The 19541-nt window shown below is 56.7% G+C and overlaps 2 protein-coding genes across 19 annotated transcripts in view; one reads left to right on the top strand and one right to left on the bottom strand.

Annotated features, from left to right (window-relative positions):
- The window catches only part of KCNAB2 (potassium voltage-gated channel subfamily A regulatory beta subunit 2), a 105740-nt gene extending 93058 nt beyond the window's left edge, over positions 1 to 12682 (bottom strand). For 4 of the 5 annotated variants that reach the window (XM_032301077.1, XM_032301083.1, XM_032301081.1 and 1 more), the window contains exon 1: positions 12569 to 12682. The gene's annotated coding sequence lies outside the window, so the exon portion shown is untranslated. The remainder of the gene's footprint in view (positions 1 to 12568) is intronic. The other variant, XM_032301080.1, reaches the window with a different exon arrangement.
- NPHP4 (nephrocystin 4) overlaps positions 11613 to 19541 on the top strand; it is a 132902-nt gene continuing 124973 nt past the window's right edge. For 6 of the 14 annotated variants that reach the window (XR_004275908.1, XM_032301066.1, XM_032301059.1 and 3 more), the window contains exons 1-2: positions 15193 to 18357; positions 19169 to 19352. Coding sequence is in view for 11 of the 14 variants with exons in the window: in XM_032301066.1 (XP_032156957.1) it covers positions 18332 to 18357; positions 19169 to 19352 (210 nt within the window). In the remaining 3 variants the exon portion in view is untranslated. Of the gene's footprint in view, positions 11854 to 13003; positions 13123 to 13183; positions 14474 to 15192; positions 18358 to 19168; positions 19353 to 19541 lie in introns of those variants that run through there. The other 8 variants (XM_032301071.1, XM_032301067.1, XM_032301065.1 and 5 more) reach the window with 7 other exon arrangements.

The raw sequence follows: 19541 nt of genomic DNA, 5'->3' as shown, positions 1-19541 counted from the left end.
CCCTCCCCACTCAGCTCCCACGTCATCCACTCCACCCTCCCCACTCAGCTCCCACATCCCCCACTCCACCCTCCCCACTCAGCTCCCACATCCCCCACTCCACCCTCCCCACTCAGCTCCCACGTCATCCACTCCACCCCCTCCCCTCAGCTCCCACATGCCCCACTCCACCCCCACCCCTCAGCTCCCACATGCCCCACTCCACCCTCCCCACTCAGCTCCCACGTGCCCCACTCCACCCCCACCCCTCAGCTCAGCTCCCACGTCTCCCTACTCCATGTCTCCCTACTCCACCCCCAGCCCTCAGCCAGCAACGCTTGGCTTCCTACAGGAGGAAGGAAGTGTCTGAGGAGGAGGAAGCTGCTGGACTCTGCAGTGAGTCGGGGGCTGGAGGCGGGACTAACAGGTGGAAACCTATTGTGTGGGGTGAACTGTGTTCCCTGAAAGACCCACCCAAGTCCTCATCCCTGATACCTGTTGATGTGGAATTATTTGGCAAAAGGGTTTTTGCAGATGCAGTTAAGGTGGGAGTCCTGTAATGAGAGCATCCTGGATTAGGATGAGCCTAAATCCAATTACAGCAGTGTCCACATAAATCAAGGAGACAGACAAAGAGAAGGCCGTGTGGCAATGGGGGCAGAAACTCGGGGGTGTGTCTACAAGCCAAGGAACGCCAGGGCTGTGGCAGCCACCAGGAACCAGAATCGCGGCCTGGAACACACGTTCCCTTGGTCTCCAGGGGGAACCAACCCCACCCACACCTTGCCTTCTGGACTCCTGATCCAAGGGAGAATAAATCATGCTGTTTTAAGCCACTCGGCTTGTGGTACTAGAAAACAAATACACCCCCTAGGCTTAAAACTCCTCTAACCAAGCTGGGCGCAGTGGCTCACGCCTATAATCCTAGCACTTTGGGAGGCTTAGGTGAGCGGATCATTTGAGGTCAGGAGATCGAGACCAGCCTGACCCATGTGGCGAAACCCTGTCTCTACGAAAATACAAAAAATTAGCCGGGCATGGTGGCATATGCCTGTAGTCCCAGCTACTCGGGAGGCTGAGGCAGGGGAATCACTTGAACCTGGAAGCAGAGATTGCAGTGAACTTAGATCGCACCACTACACTCATAGCAAGAGCTCATCTCAAAAAACAAAACAAAACAAACAAACAAAAAACCTCTCTAATCAACTAACCAAGCTGGGCGCAGCAAAGCACATTTGCAGTCTCAGCTACTTGGGAGGCCAAGGTGGGAGCATCGGTTGAGCCCAGGAGTTTGAGACCACGCTCGGTAACACAGCAAGATCCCATCTCTTAAAAAACACAACCCTCTAACCAGAGCAGTTATATGAGAAGCAGATGAACAACCTTCCTTTTTGGGAAGTGACCCTTTACTGGGGGTGTGGACCCCGGTGGTCCCAGCCCTGCCTCTGCTCCAACCTTGAGGCTGAAGTGTCTGCAGCCCTCTCTGCATTTGTGTTTGTGATCCAGGCACTGGGGGCTCCTCCCTGCTCTCCGGGGAACTGTAAGAATAAATAACAAATGGCTTCAAAGAGGATTACCGTCCCATGACCACGTGACGGGCATGAAAGATTAATATCTTGCCAGGCAGTGCTGCAGCAGCAATTTGAAAGGCAGCTTTACTCCGCCACATCCATTAAAGGCCCGCTGAATAAAAAGAGATGCAGAAGCCACCATGACAAGGGGTGGCCAGCCGCGCCTCTGCACTCACACAGCCAGCACACAAGACACTTTTAATGAAAACACTCGCTGCCGCCGAGGTTGCAGGGAGACCACTACATAACGACGTCGCTGGTTCTGCGGCACGAGCTAGTCTACCATCTTTTGTGGAAAAGAATTGGGTAGTAGAGGTCCACAGCGTGGGATCCAGAAATCCTACCTCTGTAACTTTATCCTGATAGTTCAAGAGAGGAAATGAAGTGACATGCACACACATGTTTGCCACATCCTGATTCGGAAGAGGGAAGAGCTGCCAGGTCTCGAAGGAAATCATGTTTAAGTGAACTATGGACAAGCGGGAGGATCTAACGTGGCCACTCAGCGAGGGGAAGGGCTCAAGCTAAGACGCTGAGTGGAGAAGGTGGAGGGCGCCCGCCTGTCTGCAGGGGCTGAAGGCAGCTGAGCCAGCGAGCCAGCGAGGAGGAGCCCCTGCTCTGCACCACATGGACCCTGCCTCTGACCCCATGACCCCGCTCTGGTCAGGGCTGTCTGTGTGTGGGAAGCAGGGGAAGCAAGTTCCAGGGCTGGGAATGGGGAACCCCGCAGGAGGCGCCCGCCAACCCAGCTTGGAGCACAGGCTCTGGAGCAGGTGCAGCCAGCAGGGGCCAGGCCGCTGGGGCTGTGGGCTGGCCTCACCCCCACATGGTTTCCCTTTACCTGGCATCCTGGTGACTTTGGCCCAGGAGCAAGGCCAAGGGCGATCGCCCGCCCCGTGAATGGTTCATCTAGGGCCAGGATCAGGCTTCTGCTGTGGGAATATTCTACTTCTGTTCTCTGGAGCTGTGTGACCTGAGACAAGGTATAGGACCTGTTCTCACATGGGACGCAGAGACGGGAGGAGCTGAGGGCGAAGAACAAATCTGCTGAGGGGGCTAAGCAGGGGTCCGGAGCCAGAGCAAATCTGCAACTCAGGGCAGTGGTGGGCTCAAGGGATGACGGTGATGGCAGTCCTTGTGCCTCCTCCTCTTCCTGCAGGGGGGCAGCCACTCTCAGCTGTACAGCCCCCTCCTGGCACCCCCTAGCCCTGGCAGGCCTTCAGCTTCCCTGGAAATCCACTTGAGGAACCTTGGCCTTCTCTGCCTGCCACCTGGGAACACCTGATCGGGATGTGCTGGGATGGTTTCTGCAGTTCAGTGGATTTCTCTCCACATAATTAAGTCCCTTTGTTGTAAAAACACAAGCTGTGTCCTCATCGGGGGTGTGGGCAGCACGTCTGGCTCAGGGGCTGGGACAGGGCACTCAGCACAGAAGCCAGGCGGCAGGGGACCTGTGGCCATCAGCTACCAACGCCAGCTCAGGCCACAGCAGCCGTGGCAGGCACCCGGCTCTATCTCATCCTCAGCTGAGGAGGTGCGTCCCCGCCTCCTGCCAGATCTGGCTGAGTGCCAGGCCCCCGAGGCCTCGGGCTGTCTCTGTCCTCCCCTGGGCGCTGCCTGTTGGTCAGGGTGTTCACAGCAGGATTGTGTCTGGCGGGTAATACATCTTGGGGAGGATCCCTCAGTGTCACAGTTGGCCTCCGTGGGGACAGGAGCCCTCTGGTCCTCCCTGGTTCTGAAGGTTTCTCCCTGCCTGCCACGGCCAGGGGAGATGAAATCAGGGAGCTGGTGCTGGGGACACTGTTTGCCTGCCTGCAGGAAGCCTAGGCGTGGTTCCAAGGCCTCAATGGCAGTGCATTACTAGCCAGGCTGAGCTGGGGGACAGCAGGCATGTTCTATCCTGACGAGGCCTACAGTCTAGGCATGGACATATGTCAGCAGTCACGACCATTGTAGGGCATCCTTAGAGAGACTACCGGACATCGAGTGGGCTCAGTCAGAGAGGTGCACCATGACCCTGGCTCTATCAAGGATGAGTCCCCTCGGCTGCAGTTTCCCTCTCTATAGAATGAAAAGGCTCGGCTACACGGTGTCAAAGGGTCAGAGACGCTAGAGGAGCTTTTTGAGGCGCTGGCTCCAGGAGCCCAGGACCCAGTACTACCACCATGCTGAGCAACACTGCCCCACCACACTGGTTCATGTCCCTGCGTGTCCTGGGCTGCGTCAGAGACCAGGGATTCCATCCTAATAACTGTCCTCTCCAGAGCCTGGGGGGAGGTGTTCCCTGACCTGAGGCTCCACCTCTCCTGCTGCTCCCCAGAGACCCACCCGCATGGGTGTACCATGGGACCCAGCCAGGCCCTCAGCACCCATACAGCCCAGCAGGTGGCTGGGCTGCTCCAGGCCCTGGTGACCATGATTACTGGGTTGCCGGAGGGTGCGAGAGACCCTCTCCTAGGCATCCCTCCCAGTGGCACCCCTGGGGGCTTAGCCAGAGCCTTCCGGCCTGGGTGAGGCAGAGAATGAGGGCTGGTGACACAGGCTCTGTGTCTGTGTTGGGAGTGTGTGTGTGTGTGTTGGGAGTGTGTCTGTGTGTTGGGTGTGTGTGTGTGTGTCTATGTGTTGGGAGAGTGTGTGCCTGTGTGTGTTGGGTGTGTGTGTGTCTGTGTTGGGAGTGTGTCTGTGTGTTGGGTGTGTGTCTGTGTGTGTGTTAGGAGAGTGTGTGTCTGTGTGTGTGTTGGGAGTGTGTGTGTGTCTGTGTGTCTGTTAGGAGCATATGTGTGTATATGTGCATGTTGGGTGAATGTGTATTTGTGTGTGTATTAGTTGTGTGTTGGGAGTGTGTGTGTGTTTCTGTGTTGGGAGAGTGTGTGTGTGTGTGTCTGTGTTCGGAGTGTCTATGTGTTGTGTGTGTGTGTCTGTGTGTGTGTCTGTGTTGGGAGCGTGTGTGTGTGTGTGTTGGGAGAATGTGTGTCTGTGTGTGTTGGGAGTGTGCTGTGTCTGTGCGTGTTTTGGGAGTGTGTGTGTGTCTGTGTGTGTGTCCGTGTTAGGAGTGTGTGTGTGTTGGGAGTGTGTGTGTATCTGTGTTGGGAGTGTGTATATTGGGTGTGTGTGTGTGTATGTGTTGCGGTCACAGGCAGCTGGAGCAGCTCAGGGCTCCGAGGGCAGCAAAGCCTCAGGGCAGGGTCTGGGGCCTGCAGGTCGCAGAGGGACCCTGGTCAGCTTCCCTCCCCCCAGGCCAGATGAATGGCCCAGCTCAGCAGCACAGAGGAAGCAGGAGGCCTCTGCGAAAGATGTTCCAGTCTCCAAGGTCCCTCCTCAGCTGCCCTTGTCCCTCTCCCCATGGTGCCCCAACACCCCATGCCGTCTCTGTGCCTTTGGACCCCACTCTCCACGCCTGGGAGGCCGAGGGCATCCAGTGCTTCTCCGTTTCCCAACCATGTGGAATGGACACTGCTGACGCTTTGGTGGTGGCCCGAGTGGCGCCTTGGTCTCCTGGACCATATGCCCCCTCCTGTCTGATGTGGGCCTGCCCCAGTGGCCTCACCTGCCCTAGTGGCCTTGCCCAGACCCATCTTTCGGGACAGAGAGAGAGCACAGCAGCTCCCCGGACCCTCTGACATGCCCCAGTGCAGGGTGGTTGATGTCCCTGGACACCCCCACTGCCTTTTAAGCAGGAAGGATGTAAATAAGGAGGCATCCTTAGTTACATTTATTTGCTCTTTCCAGGAGCAAAGCACCGGGTCCCTATGGAATGGGGCGGTTTTGAGTTGGGTTTGCAAATCCTGTTTTGGGCATCCTGTTTCCTTTGTAGGAGCAAAGGGACAAGGTGGCTTGGGGCCTCCTGTCTGTGACACCTGAATACCTCCTCCTCTGGGTTACTAAAAATACCTGCTACTTATTGCCATGGAAAGGCAATACCCACTGTCGGGTGTGGAGGGATGGCTGAGCAGAGGCGGAGGTGCTGCAGGATCTATCTAGACAGGGCGCAGGCAGGGCAAGGAGAAGGGGGGTGCAGACGGGGTGCAGGCAGGGTGTGGACGGGGCACAGACGGGCGCAGTCAGGGTGTGGAGAGGGCATAGACGGCACAGGCAGGGTGTGGACGGGGCACAGACAAGGCGCAGACAGGTGACAGACTCTGTACAGTCAGGAACAGAGCGAGGACTGGCTCCTGTACTGCCCTCTGGCCTCCTCTGCCATGGCAGGCACTCCGGCCATCAGTACCCCTAAATCAAACCACATTCCAAGAGGCCTAGAAACTAACAAGGCACCCTGCCACGCACAGCAGGATGAAAGCGAGATCTCAGGGTTCGAAGCTGACAAAAGCTCAGCAGGTCATTCCAGCAGAACGTGGGCTTTGCATGTTCCCAAGAATTACAGAAACCCCTGCGAAGTCCTCGCGGAGCTTTCAATCATCACAAAGAGCTTTCTCGTGTGCTTCCTTAAGGAGACGTAGAGGCGGACAGGCTCACCGACAGACTGAAATGAATAGGGAGTGTTTCTCAAAGCATGCTCTTGGAACCCTGATCTGAGTCACCAGGGACTGGTGGCCAAGGGGCTTGCTAAGCTGCACCAGGACCCCTGGGGGCTGGGCAGGCGCCACGCCTTGCAGGCCTGCTAGGAACACTGACAGCTCAGGACCCTCGGCTGGCCCAGGCCTCCAAGACTCCCCAGTTCTTACACAGGACGGAAAGCGCTATGGAGCCAACCTATGCAGAGCCACCAACAAGGCTAAGCCCTAGCACCCCGTTCACAGGCGTCCCCAGAAAAGTCCCATTAAGTCAGGAAATGGAGGAATGTGGCGTGGAAATCCTCTCTAAAGGGGCGGGTACAAGAGGGTGCTGCTGCTTCTCTGTGCCCGCCAAGCCCGGGGCCGGCCTGTGCCCTCATCTTCCTTTCCTCCTCCACAGCCACTGGCAGCGGAGTCCAAAGGTTACTGCAGTGGGCTGCGGCTTGGGCTCCTGTGCCTAGTAGCTTGGAGACCTTAAGGAAGCCACTTTGACTTTCAATGTTTCTGCCTCAGTCAGATGGGGGTAAGATGGTTGGCGAGTGCTTGGAAACGGGGGGTGTGAATCTGGGGTCTGGTGCCCCCTTGCCGCTCCTGAGAGCCAGCTCTGCTTCCCTTGCCACAGAGACTGCCTCCTCAGCAGCGGCTGGCAAACCGGATGCAGCGGACACCTGCCCTCCTCTCCTTTCCTTTCCTCCCTGGGCTCTGGAAGAATCCAGGGTTCCTTCCTGTCTTGACCTTCATCTTCCCTCCCAAACCCGCATCCTCGGCCACCCTTGGCACTACCCCCAGGTGACACTGTCAGGGCTGCGACCAGTGGGTAGGTGGCAGTCACCTCCAGGTCCCACCTCTCCTGTGAAGCCCAGCCCTACCTTCTCAATGCCCATGGGTACTGCTGTCTGACACATAGGAAGCCCAAGTTCGACCGAGCCCAGTCTTCCCTATCCAGAAGCCCCGATTCCGACTCTGCCTATTTCTGTCTGTGCAGCCAGAAAAGCTTGGGGGGCTCCTGGGCTCCCCTCTTCCCTCCCTCTGCATCACTGTCTAGCCCCATGGTGGCCTTGGCTCTGCTGTCCTCCTTCTAGTCATCCTGTTCACCCATATTAATGCCCCAGCCTGTGACTGCACTGGGCCTCTGGCCATCACCCAGCCCGCCCAGTCCTCCCAGTGACCTTGCCCATGCACAGCCCTTTCCCAGACAGTCCTTTCCTAGCTCTGCCTATCACAATCTGCCTGTCTTTCAAGCCAGGTTAAATGTCCTCCCTACCCCCATCTCTCCCTCCCCATCAGCAGGGTGTTCTCTGGCCGTTCCAAGCACGCGGTCACTGCATCCCTTTCCTGGCTCTCAGCCCTGGAGGCCGGAGGTGGGCCTCGCTCATCCTTGGTCCTTCAAATGTCTGCTGCAAAGGCCTTTGCCCTTCACCTTTAAAACAATGTTTTAAATTCAAATTTGTTTTCTAGTGAATAGATGGAGCTGAATCTCCTTACCCACACACTCTAGTTATTCCTTACCCTCCTGAGCTAGGAGGGATGGCAGAATATCCCTTTCAGAGATCCCCGGGCATGGCTGAGTGTTTGGGATCACAGGGCTCTGAGGCAGAATTCTAGAGCCTTCTGCTCTAGGCTGCATTGACAGCCTGTGGATACCAGGGTCTGAGCTTGCAATGAAAGATCATGAAGCTGCCAGAGGGTGCTGGAATGAAAACACATCCATGGCGAAGGAGGGCAAGCGTGCTCAGAGCACGGCTCTGCAACCCCGTCGGTGCCCAGGGGCTGCTGGAATCGGATAGACAGGTGGGCAAGTGTGCAGGGGGCATCCAGCAGGCTTGTGGGCCCTCCATGAGGCCCAAGGTCAGAGAGAACGGGCCGGGAGTGCCCCTCCCTCACAGGGAGGCTGTTTCCTGCAGACCAGGGCAATGGGCTCTCCCCTCTTGCCCTCTCTTCCCCTTCCTTGCCTCCTTCCTTCTCCATCGTGAAATCACTCAGTGGGGCTCTCCAGCTGAGGGACTGCCAAGGGTTGTCAGGAAACCACGCAGAAGGAAACCCAGGTTCCTCTGTTCCAGTTTTCCTGGGGGCTTGGTTTGGCTGCCCAGGAACCACCTGAGCTTCAGGCAGGATGGTGGCTGGGGCTCCGCTTCCGACTGGAAGAAGGGGAGCTGACAGTTACCCAGGACCCATTGTGTGCCAGGGACTGGCCCCAGGCTTCTACCGTGAGGCACCAGTTCACCCATCCAGATAGAGGGACACATGAATGATCTATTCGGTTTAGTAGGCCAGAGAGCCAGAGACTCAGAGAGCTAAGTCTCTGGTGAGGAGAGAGCCCAGGCTGGTGACAGAGGACCCCTGCAGACCAGACCTCAGGGGTCTACTGGACCCAGGAGGTCGCTCCAGAAAATTGGCTCACATGGAGCAGGTTGAATCTGGTGTGGGGTCTGAGAAGAAACCCGTTTCTGGCTCTCAGCCACAGAGTTGGGTGATGACTCTTAGCCGTTTGGCAGTCAGGGCTCAAGACCACAGGCAGGAAAGCCTTCTCTCGGGGTCCAGGCGCAGGCGGGAAGCCAGGAAGGTGGTCCCCACCATTTCTCCACTTTCCCCCTTTTCTCAATCCTATTTTATCTGCAACTAGTGTGGCATCAAAGCAGTTAGCTCTGCAGGTGCCCGCGTGCTGGAGAAACGGAGGGGGGCTGCCTGCAAGGAGACAGGTGCTGGGGAAGCTGGCGGGGTGGGCATGAGGACTGCTCTGTGGCTGAAGACACAAAGAACCCAGGTCTCCGGGCTAACCATGTGGTCACTGGGCAGAGCAGGGAGTGGCCTCCCGAGACCCTAGCCAGCAGGCATTTGAGGGGAAACCTGGGTGTGCCAGAGGGCACCCTCAGGCAGGGGCCTGAGCCCAAGGCTCATCCCAAGGTGTGTGTGCAGGAAGAGTGAGGCCAGCCTTCATCTGGGCTTCCCAGGATATGGCGAAGGACACGAGGGCCCAGCATCTGTTCAGGTCCATGGGGCAGGGAGACTCACGCATCTGCTTAGCCCCGGCAGACAGGAAAGCCTCGAGCCACTGGGCAGTGACAGGGTGAACCCCAGGTGTGCCACCCCACCTCCCCAGTGTGCTCTCTCCTGGGGAATGGGGGCCCTGTTCCCTTTGCCTCCTCTGGCCTGGCTGAGTGGAGACAATGAATCCCTTAAGAGACTCACCCTGAAGATGAGCCAGGATAGGCCTGAGCATGGCAGGTCACCCGTCACCAAAGAAAATGCAAAAAAAAAAAAACAAAAAACAAAAATGCAACGCAGGGCTTCCCATGCCACTACAAAGGAGCGCTTCCATATCCCCCAGCGTCTGGGCCTGAGCCTCCTGGGAGACTCACCCCTGCAGAGGTGAGGATTTCTGGCATTTGCTGGAACTCAGGTGACGGTGGAGGGGGCACCTGCCACAGAGTCCTAGCAGGGCAGGACCAGAATCAAGGTTTCCTCGGGAGCTAGGAGGCCAGGATCAGTTTCAGTGCTTCCCTGTGCCTCAGTTTCCCTGTCAGCCTCCTTTGCAGGGTTATTTACAAGTGCCCAAGGTGAACTGAGGTCATGAGTGCAGTTCCAGTGTGGGGAGGGTCCCTCCTCTCCCTCATCCCACCAGGGACCTCATGCCCTCACTTGTCTCTAACTATGGGGCCATCTCTTTGAAGGCCACGAACAACAGCACCTTTGCACGCCAGGCAGGAGTGAGTCACTGAGAAATCTCCATGGTAGTGGCACCTCCCGTTCCCAACAGCCCCTCCAGCGACTTGGACACACTCGAGGGCACTGGCTGTTCCCATGAACGTCAGCAATGCCTCCAAGTGGCCTTCCCAAGAGAGAGACGGTCATGTCCTGGGGTGCTGGCTTCCCCCAGCTCGGACAGCCAAGATATGAACTGGGCTCCAGTAAGTAGGAAGTAGGTTGTCCAACCCAGCTCCGTCACTGCCGCTGTGTGACCCTGGAGAAGCCTCTGTCCTCTGGGTTTCCATTTAGTCCTTTGGCAGCAAGGATGACCGGCTGTTGGGTGGCCACGACCCAAGTCCTCCTGGTGCTGGGAAGGGGACGGGCGGGAGGCATGGGGTCTATGGCCTTAGACACCTCTAGCATCCATCCTTCTCAAATGTTGCCCCAGCAGCCCACTGTCCTGCCTCCTTATTCAGGGACCTCAGAAAACCATTCTCTCTGGGACCTCTAACGATGTGACAATCACGGAGAATTTAGCCAAGAACCAAACACATGCCACTCCTGGCCAGAGTCCCTGGAAACGGAAGCACGTTCCCCCGTTCTCGCGAAGGTGCAGGCTCTCCTTCCACACAGATGACATGTGCCCAGTTACCACGGCAGAGCACCAACACACAGGAATGTCTGGGGAGGCCCCTCCCTCCAAGCCCAGGCCGGAAACAGACAAATCAAAACCGTGTGGCACTCACTTCCTCCTGCATCACTTGGGTCTTAGAAGATTGCTGAAAAAGGAAAGAAAGCAAGCAAGCCTTCTCCAGCTGGCCAGCCCATGGCACCCTCGGTCTTTCCAGTTCCCTGGTGTGGTGGCCCATGTCCCATCTCCTGGGTGCGATGACTTCTGTGCACCCTGCTTCTCATCCAGCTCTGTGTCCAGACCCAAGACGGTTGTGAACCAAGGAACACATGAAAAGGGTTTCACACTTTTTACGACACCACCTGGCCCCAGTGCCCGGCTCAGTCCCCAGGTGCTGATCAGTACCGATAAAGCATGTGCTGACTGGCGCAGGGAAAAAAAATGGCCCTGGGTATGAACAGGGAAGCCTCTACCATGCTGCTTTCCAGGCAGGGATGTGCTGCAGCCCAACACCGTCAGCACTATCGAGGCCGACTGTGGCCTTGGAGAGCTGTCTCCAGAAAGAATGGCAGGACCTGGGGACCAAGTGCACTCTTAGGGCTCCACACCGTGAAATCACAGGGCCAGGAGCCGCACAGGGTACTGGGGGAGACAGAGCCGCCAGGCGAGAATCAGGTGGGCAAATGCGACTCTTCACACGTAGGTCCCCAAACCCTGCAACGCGGGGCATGAATGCAGCTTCCTTAGCAAAGCAGGAGCTTACTCTTGGCACTGGGGGGGAAGGGGAGGGGGGAGGCTGGCGTTTTTGAGGGGGAGGAGAAGTGCAGAGAAAGAAGAAATCCTGAAGCGACAGACAGTGGGACAGCTGTGGCCTGAACTTGGTGTTCCTGCTCCTCGGATGTGGATGTATTAATTTCCATAAATGCTAATAGTCCATTTCCCCAACAGCTATTACTTATGCCATCTCCGCTTGGACACAATTCAACACAGGGCAGACAAATGAAAGGGAGGAAGAGGCCACCCCCACTGGCTGTCCCCAGCTCCTCAGCCCCCTCCCAACCAGGCAGCTCAGGTCTCGTTCCTAAGGTAGCCCTCTAACTGCAGGGTCAAGACCCCCTGCCTTCAGCTTCGTGGCCAGGTCCCTATCACTACAGGAAGCAAGAAAGTTATCAACCCCAAAAATGCTGAATCACAAAGTGAGGCTGAGCAGGAAAGTGGGGGCGGGGAGGGAGGGAGACGGTGGCCAGGGAGGAAGGGTGTTAAGGGGCTTCCCACCTGGAGCACCCTGGGATGCTGCAGGCAAAGCGCAGCCCCTGCAGGAGCCCCCAGGACAAATGGCAGGAGGAGCAACGCCAGGATGCGCCTGGATGGCGGGGTGGGAAGGTGGGCAGGTACCCCGGCTGCCGCCACTGCTACTGCCGCAGGACGCGGTGCAGCAGCGGGGTCTTTGCATCTCTCCCGGGAGCAGCAGCAGGTAGGGAAGTGCTTTGAGCCAAGGCCTGGCAGGAGGGAGAAGCTTAAGGTAGGAGTGGAGGCTCAGGGTCAGGGGTGTCGACAGCCCGAGGAACGGGTGCAGGAAGCAGGGTCACAGTCCTGGGGAGCCGGATAAGGTGATGAGAGCGTGCCCGCGGGGAGAGGTCGGAGGGGCTGGGGGCAGAATGGGAGGGAGGGACAGTGGAGAAAGGGACCGGAGCCATACAGGGACAGGCTGCGAGAACGATGGGTGAGCCCTGAGGAGCAACCGGGGATAGAGATGGGGAGGACCGGCACCAGCAGCGCCCCGGTGGGGCTGCGGAGAGGCCGGGAGAGGGGATGGGAGGAGGATGGAGGGAAGGGGAGGGCGAGGCTGCGGGGACCGGAGCGGGCCGAGACGGGGAAGAGGTGCGCCGCGGCGAAGGAGAGGGACGGGGGCAGGGGCAGGGGTCAGGGATGCGAGCTGAAGGGTCGGGCGGGAGGAACGCCAAGGAAAGAGAGGAAGGGGTGGGGGAAGGGAGACGACGGAGAAGGAGGTGAGGAGGCTGAGGAGGAGGTGAGACGGAGGCGGAGGCAGGGACGCAGGGCCGGGGAAGAGGAGATGGAGACGGGACCGCGGCGCCTGCCGCAGTGCGAGCCTCGCGGGTGCCCGCTGCCGCCGTCCCGTCGCAGGTCGGTGGAAAGCGCGCCCCACCGGGGGTCTCCCCAGTACTCACCCGGGGGCTCCAGCTCCGGATCCTGAGCACCACGCCGGATCTTCCTTCCCGCCCTGCCCCTGCGACTTTAGCGCCCCCGAATCCCGCTGGCTCCGGCAGGTTCCGCCAGCAGCATCTTCACCTCGTGGGACGCCCGGGGCCACGCCTCCCCCAGCTTCTCATTGGCTACTGTTCACGCCAGTCACATTACCATTGGTTGAGGGGTCGCCGGACATGCAAATCAGGACGGGCCCGCCGCCGCACCGATTGGCTGGCGCTCGCGAAGCCTAGCCCTCGACTTGGGCTCTGATTGGCTCCGCGGCCCTGACGGCGAAAGTGACGCGAGGCGGGGTCTCCGCCTAAAGTGCACGGCGCTCGCCGCCTTCCAAGGCTTCCCCGCGGGTGGCAGCGGAGGGGGCGCGCCCCTCGGCCAGTCTTCGGTCCTTAAGGCCTGCGGCTGCGTTGAGCACTGGTCGCCGGGCCTTTGGGTCTGTCGAGTAGGGACTCTCTCAAAAGCGTGGGCTCCGTGGCCTCCGTGTGGCCTCCGGCGTGGCCGCGGCCGGCCGGTCTCCTAGGTAACGCGGCCCGCGGCGGGCGGAACCATGTAGGCCAACGCCGCGGGGGCGGTTGGGCGCGGCCTCGAGGTGCACCGGGCTGCAGTGTCGGCCGGAGCCTCGGGGTTCGGGGGTAGGATGGTCCGTGCCGTTCTGCGTGGGGGCTCGGTGCCTGGGGTCTGGCGGCGGCGCACGGCGAGGCCTGTCCCCGCGTCCATCGCAGGCTTCCCCCCTCGTCGGGACATTTGGTGCGGCCTGGGCCGCGAGTTGCCGATTCGCTACGTGGATTCCCCCTCTGCCCCTGCCCCCTGCGCCCTGCTCCCTGCCCCCTCTGCAGTCCTTCGGCTGAAGGAACTGCGGTGCCGCTGTCCTGGTTCTTGACTTCCCGCGCCCTCGTCTGCGCACATCCTTCCGCGGCCGGAGCCCGCGGACGCCACCTTCGCTCCTGCTTCCCTCCTGCTGTCCCTGGCTGTGGCTCTGCGGCCCTCGGGCGTGCCCGCCAGGCTCTGTCCGGGGGCCGCCTCGACCTTCCGCGCCCCCTTCCTGCCCTGGGACCTCCCGGCCTACCGGGCCGGAACACGCCACCTGCTCCCGCGTGCCCTTCCCCACGCTTGCAGGCCCCCCCTGCTGCCCGAGATTCCTCGCGTCTGTCTTCTTAGGAGACCGCTTTTTGCCTCCGTGTGTCGCCATGTGTGGCTTTGGTGGACGTCTGTGAAGGAAATCCAGCCTCTCACGTGTGTGCAGTTGGCAAAAGGAGAGTGTTTCTGATGACGGTGGGCAGCGCCTCCTGGTCCTGGCCTAGGGCTCTGTTGGTTGCAGCTCGCCTGTGCAGTTTCAGTAGGTTACTGTCTTTTTTGTGTGTGCTAATTTGTGTCCTTTTTCTACACGTTCTATGGGGGCAGCGAGCTTGTCTGCCGTGTTCAAGACCGTTTCTCCAGGGCTCAGGGTAGGTGCTGGAAGAATGTTCGTGAATGAGGGAATTCCAGGCAGTGCTTAATCAGGCCTCTGCTTCCCCCAGAGCTCCCCAAGGCACCTGGGTCTCAGGCATTACACATTTTGCATTCTGGGAAGAAGGCTTCCCGGACCCTGGCAGCGCCTCCTACCCCTGCGCTTTCTTTTCCCTGGGAGCTGCTATCTGTGGGACTTCAGCCCCGCCCACCTCTGCACCCTCTGGGGGTGGGGAGGGCTGTGTTAGGCTGGTGCCCTTGCTCTGTGTGCTGCTGACACACACCTTGTCTTTCTCCCCCGCTTACTTTCTAGATGCTTGAGGCAGCGCATTTCACAGCCTTAACGCACTGGAGCACAAGTGCTTGGGAAACCGTTGCTGAGAGATCTCAGGAAGATTTCACAGCCCTCATTTTGGATGTTGGAAGTAGGTGGGGAGGCTGAGAGTCTGTCCTGAAGTTAAAGAGGAGGGAACATTAGCCCTGGGTCCCTGGGTTCCTTTGGTGCTCTTAGTCTTTCCCTCTGGGCCTCTCTTGGCCTCCTTGGTTGAGGTAGGGGGAGGTAGTTTTAACGGTTTACAGTATTGTAACTATAATACTATTATAATAGCTAGTTATAGCCAGCCATGTGACCTTGGATTGGCTGTTTAACCTTTCTGAGTCTCAGTTTTCTCATCTGTAAGATGGAGGTAACGATGATTCTCATTTTGCGGAGTTGTTGGAACAGTAACCCTGGAAATATTTGCGAGTACCTGTCTTGCATGAGGGGCTCTATAAAAATGGGCGTATTTTCTTCCTGGAGAGCGCACTGTACCCTTTCCCTGGGTTCGAGACCGGGAGCCCTGTCCATTCCTCTTATTGTTTGGCCCCAGGGGCCGCGCTGCACTTCCTTCAGGGCATTGGTATTTCATCCTTAAAGGAGTTTTGCTGGCCGGGCGCAGAGGCTCAGCCTGTGATCCCAGCACTTTGGGAGGCCGAGGTGGGCGGATCACGAGGTCAAGAGAATGAGACCATCCCGACCAACATGGTGAAACCCCGTCTCTACTAAAAATACAAATCTTGGCTGGGCGTGGTGGCGTGTGCCTGTAGTCCCAGCTACTCAGGAGGCTGAGGCAGGAGGATCACTTGAACCCAGGTGGCGGAGGTTACAGTGAGCCCAGATTGTGCCACTGCACTCCAGCCTGACGACAGAGCGAGACTCCGTCTCAAAAAGCAAAACAAAGACTTTTGCTGAAGACCCAGACTGATGGCACAGAGCTCACAGTCTCGCAGGAAAACAGCATAGCCCTGGTGAAGCATGCTGACTCTTCTGTCACCTGCACTGTGTGGGAGCAGCCAGAAGTGGAGATGGGGCCCTGGCTCTGAGGAGGCAGCATTTAGTTTGACTCCTGCAGGCCAGTGCAGTGGTGGAAAGGAGCGAGGAGCAGGCGGAAGGGCACCTGGAGAGGTTTGCGAGGTGCTGGGAGGGCAGAGAGAGCTGCTGCAGCCACCTCGGCTCCCACCCCCACAGTCTCAGAAGTCACCTTGGCCTCCGTAGCCCCTCTGACTGTGGCTGCCCTGCCTCCACATCTCGAGCCTCAGGCCTTCCGTGCGGGTGGCAGGTGCTTTCAGAATGGGTGCCCTTCTGCCTAGCATGTCCCCTGCTGGCACAGGAGGGGGCCGGCATGCTTTGTGCCCCTGGTGATGGTGGACTGGTGTGCACACATCCTTCAGCAGCATCCTCAGGCCAGGTGTGGCACTCAGTCCTGCAGACATCCAGGGAGAGGGCAGGAGGCACCAGGTCAGAAACGTGAGGAGGTGAGGAGCATGGGCATCCGCATCAGGAGAGACTTCCTCTCTAAAATCCCCACCCGAGGCCACCACGGCCTGCATTTTGTGTGAATACTCTTCTGACTGTTATGTCAGTGGGAGAGAAGAGCTTGAGGGGTAGCCTTGCTAAAGCTGCAGTTTGATCCTGTGACTGGTTACCAAGTTGTGATGGTACCAAGGACACAGGAGGCGACTTCTTTCTTTAGGGACTTGGTCAGTGAGCAGATCAACATGAGGTAGGTGACAGATGCTGTGACCAGGGGAAGCACAGGGGCCATGTGACCCTGGGTCCTGGATCCTGGGAGCACCTGGGAAGCCCTCCTGGAGGAGGTGGCTCTTAAGCTGGTATTGGTCAGGCATCTTCTACTTATAAGTCATGGGCAGCTGTATGATTTCCTGTGGCTTCTGTTGGAAAGTCCCACAGACCTGGTTGCTTAAAGTAGCACAAATTTATTCTTTTCCAGTTTGGGAGGTCAGAAGTCCAAAGTCGGCTCTCCCTGTGGTGGCCGCGTGGCTCCTGGGGCTCTGGGCTGGCGTGGTGTGGGCAGTTGTGGGCACTGGAGGAGAGACAGCCTGGGCTCCAGTCTCCTGGGGAAGACTGATGGCTCAGTGTGGGTCGTGTATTCCTCCTTGAATCAGTCAGTGCAGGCCTTTGGCTGGAACTGGAGAGCAGCCCTCCCCACACATGGAATCGGGTGAGGGTCCTCCACAAAACAAGGGCAGTTGAGCAACAAAAGTAGCGCAGAGAGAACAAAAAGCAACAACCCAACTTGTGTTCCTGCTGGATTCACACAGGACCAGACTGATTGTGGTCTGCTGGGGAGTACCTGGCTCACAGGCACCATCTGGGTGCATTGTGGGTAAAGGCAGGAGCCTGGGCCAAGGCCCTGGGGTCCGGGGGCGTCCCAGGCTACCTGGCCATGTTCTCTTGGTTCCCACACACGCCAGGAGCGTGGAGAGGTGAACCGTTAGGACAACCCTTCTCAACGCTGTGGTCTCAGACACCTTTACCCAAAGCACTTTTGTTTATGTGAGTTATGTCTGTCAATGTTTACTGCCGTAGAAGTTAAAACTGAGAAATGTTAAAAATACTAATTTATTTAAAAATAACAATAAAGCTGTGACATGTTGACATAAAAAACATTTTTTACAAAAACCGACTATATTATCCCAAACAAACAAATGTACAAGGGTGGGATTCTTTTGCATTTTTGCAAATATCTTTACAGTCTCCTGAAGAGAAGACAGCTGAAGGCTCCTGTTTGCTTCTGTGTTCAGTCTTGGTTTAAGTATGTGAAGGAAATCCATCCCCATCTCGTTAGGGAGGAGTCTCTTGCATCATTCTTTGGATATTCTTTGCGGCTGCACTGAAAACCCCCTGAGCAGAATTTTCTTAAAGATTTGTTCTAAAGCAGAGTCTTCACCATATGAATGACTTCACCAGACTCTTCATGGTCTGACATGAAAATCCTTTGGTCTGTCTTACTTTGGGTGGATGTTTTACTCTTTTTTTTTTTTTTCCTGACAACTTCATCACATTCTTGGAGTAGGATGTTTTATTCTTCCAGGATTTCGTACCATTACATATTGTTTGGAAAATAGTGGTTCACGGAGTCACGCAGACCTTCCAACTGTTGACACATTTAATGGTATAACCTTAGACGACCACTTTGTATCCCTGCCCGTCTCATCAGGAAAGTCTTGAAGATGTGTGAAGCTGGTAGGCTCGTGGTGGAGGATACGAATGTTCTCAATTCTAATTTTTGCTTGGGAACTCCATTTTTATTACAGTTGTTTTCCCTGAAGTGACATGCTCACTTTGTTCACGTTTGAGAACATGTCTGCCAAGTACCCATGTTTTGTCTCTCAGTCATTCTTTTTAGCAAAAATGGTGTTGAATAAAAAAAAGCAGTGCGTTCAGCTCGCAGCCCAGCCGCAGCGAGGCTTCCCTGGGACGCCTGTGCCTTCGGTTTGTAGCAGAAGTGCTTGTTGTGTATTTTCCATTTTGTCTCACAATGTTAAGAAGGCGTGTACTTAACGGTCAAGATATAATCAGATTGATGGTTTTCCCGGCTTCACCGTGGATGTTGTGACTTGAAGCTGCCTTGTTCTTTTCTGTGAGAAGTTGGGAGGACCTCACTCAACCCAACCAGCCTTGGGTTAAGTTAGGCCCCAGCGACTTTACCTGCTGCTGCCTCTGCCCCACCATGGCACTGTGGTGAAAGAGATAACATCTGGGTGTCATGAAAATGGTTTTGCCTTGTAGAGCCTCTGACAGGATCCTGGTGAATCTTGGGTTTGGGGACCATACTTAGAGAGCTGCTGTCTTGAAGCCTAAACCCACTGCTTTTTCTCCTTACTCACCATTTTAATTTACAGGATTCAACCTCTTCCCGAGATTCAGATTTTTGGATTCTGTGCTGGCTAGGGAAGATTTAGATCCTGATCTGGCTGGATGGGATCAGATAACACTCAAAATGGGCCAGGTCCCACCAAGAAGTTGGTAACACTTGAAACCTGTCCCCAAATGGCTTTAGCAACAAGAGACTTTGCTCATGTAGCTGAAGTATCTTGGGGTGACTGGTCCAGGGCTCTGATAATGACGTGTGGATCCAGTGACCCTCCTCTGCTTGTTTTTATGCGTGTCCTAAGGTGGCCCTGGGCAGTTTAGGCTGACTGCCTCTTGGGCCAAGGGCTGTGTTCCTTCTCTCACGCTCCCTGGGCCCCTACAAGACGGTCCTACACTACGGCTCTGTTTCAGTGGCCACGTGCCCCTGCTGTCCTTGTGTAGTACCTAACCTGCACAGCTGAACAAAATGTCCCTTCAGGTCCCCATCTGGAATCAGCTACAGAGGCCAAGAGACTCATGCTCTGACTAAGGCCCATGGGGGTAGGGGTGGGGCAGAGCATTTCTGGAGGTAGATTTTTATTTCCCCATTTCATTTTATTTTTTTGTGTGAAAAGGTAATTCACATGGTTCAGAGTTGACATGGATGCACAGGATAAATGAATCATCCCATGGTAACCTCAGGCACCTGGTGTATCACCCTAGATACAGTGTGTTTTTGCATAATTTTCATAAATTCTAAGCAAATACAACAAATATACCTACATTAATTTTTCCTTTTTAAAATGCAAATGGTACTTCCTAGGGGAGGCAGCTTGGGTGGCAGCCAGCCACAAAGTCCACTCCACTGGTTTGCAGAGTGTGGGTTTGGGGGATGGAGGTTCCTCTGGGATTCAGTGGGAGGCAAAAGCCTTCAGGACTGCTGTGACCCCTGTCCTCTGTAAAGCTCCCCTCTTTATTTCGCTAGGACTGGCACAGGTCACCCGGGAGGCCCGCGTCACCCTCAGATGGGCAGGATGAACGACTGGCACAGGACTTTCACCCAAAACGTGCTTGTCCCTCCCCACCCACAGAGGGCACGCCAGCCTGTGAAGGAATCAGCAGCGTTCCAGTGTGTCCTGAAGTGGCTGGACGGACCGATCGTTAGGCAGGTAACAAAATGTGCTGTTGTCAAATGCATGTTGCCATTGTCTTAGCTGAGGTGACGCTTCCAATTCACACAGAGATGGTCTCCGCCTTACGATGGTTTGATTTTTGATTTTTCTGCTTTATGGTGATACCCACACAGCCATTCTGTTTTTCACTTTCAGTGCTGTTTTCAGTATATTACATGAGATACT

The sequence above is a fragment of the Sapajus apella genome, unplaced genomic scaffold (assembly GCF_009761245.1).
Source record: "Sapajus apella isolate SASKATOON/1434 unplaced genomic scaffold, GSC_monkey_1.0 scaffold43, whole genome shotgun sequence".
Lineage (NCBI taxonomy): Eukaryota > Metazoa > Chordata > Mammalia > Primates > Cebidae > Sapajus > Sapajus apella.
This window is presented reverse-complemented; position numbering and strand designations above follow the sequence as displayed.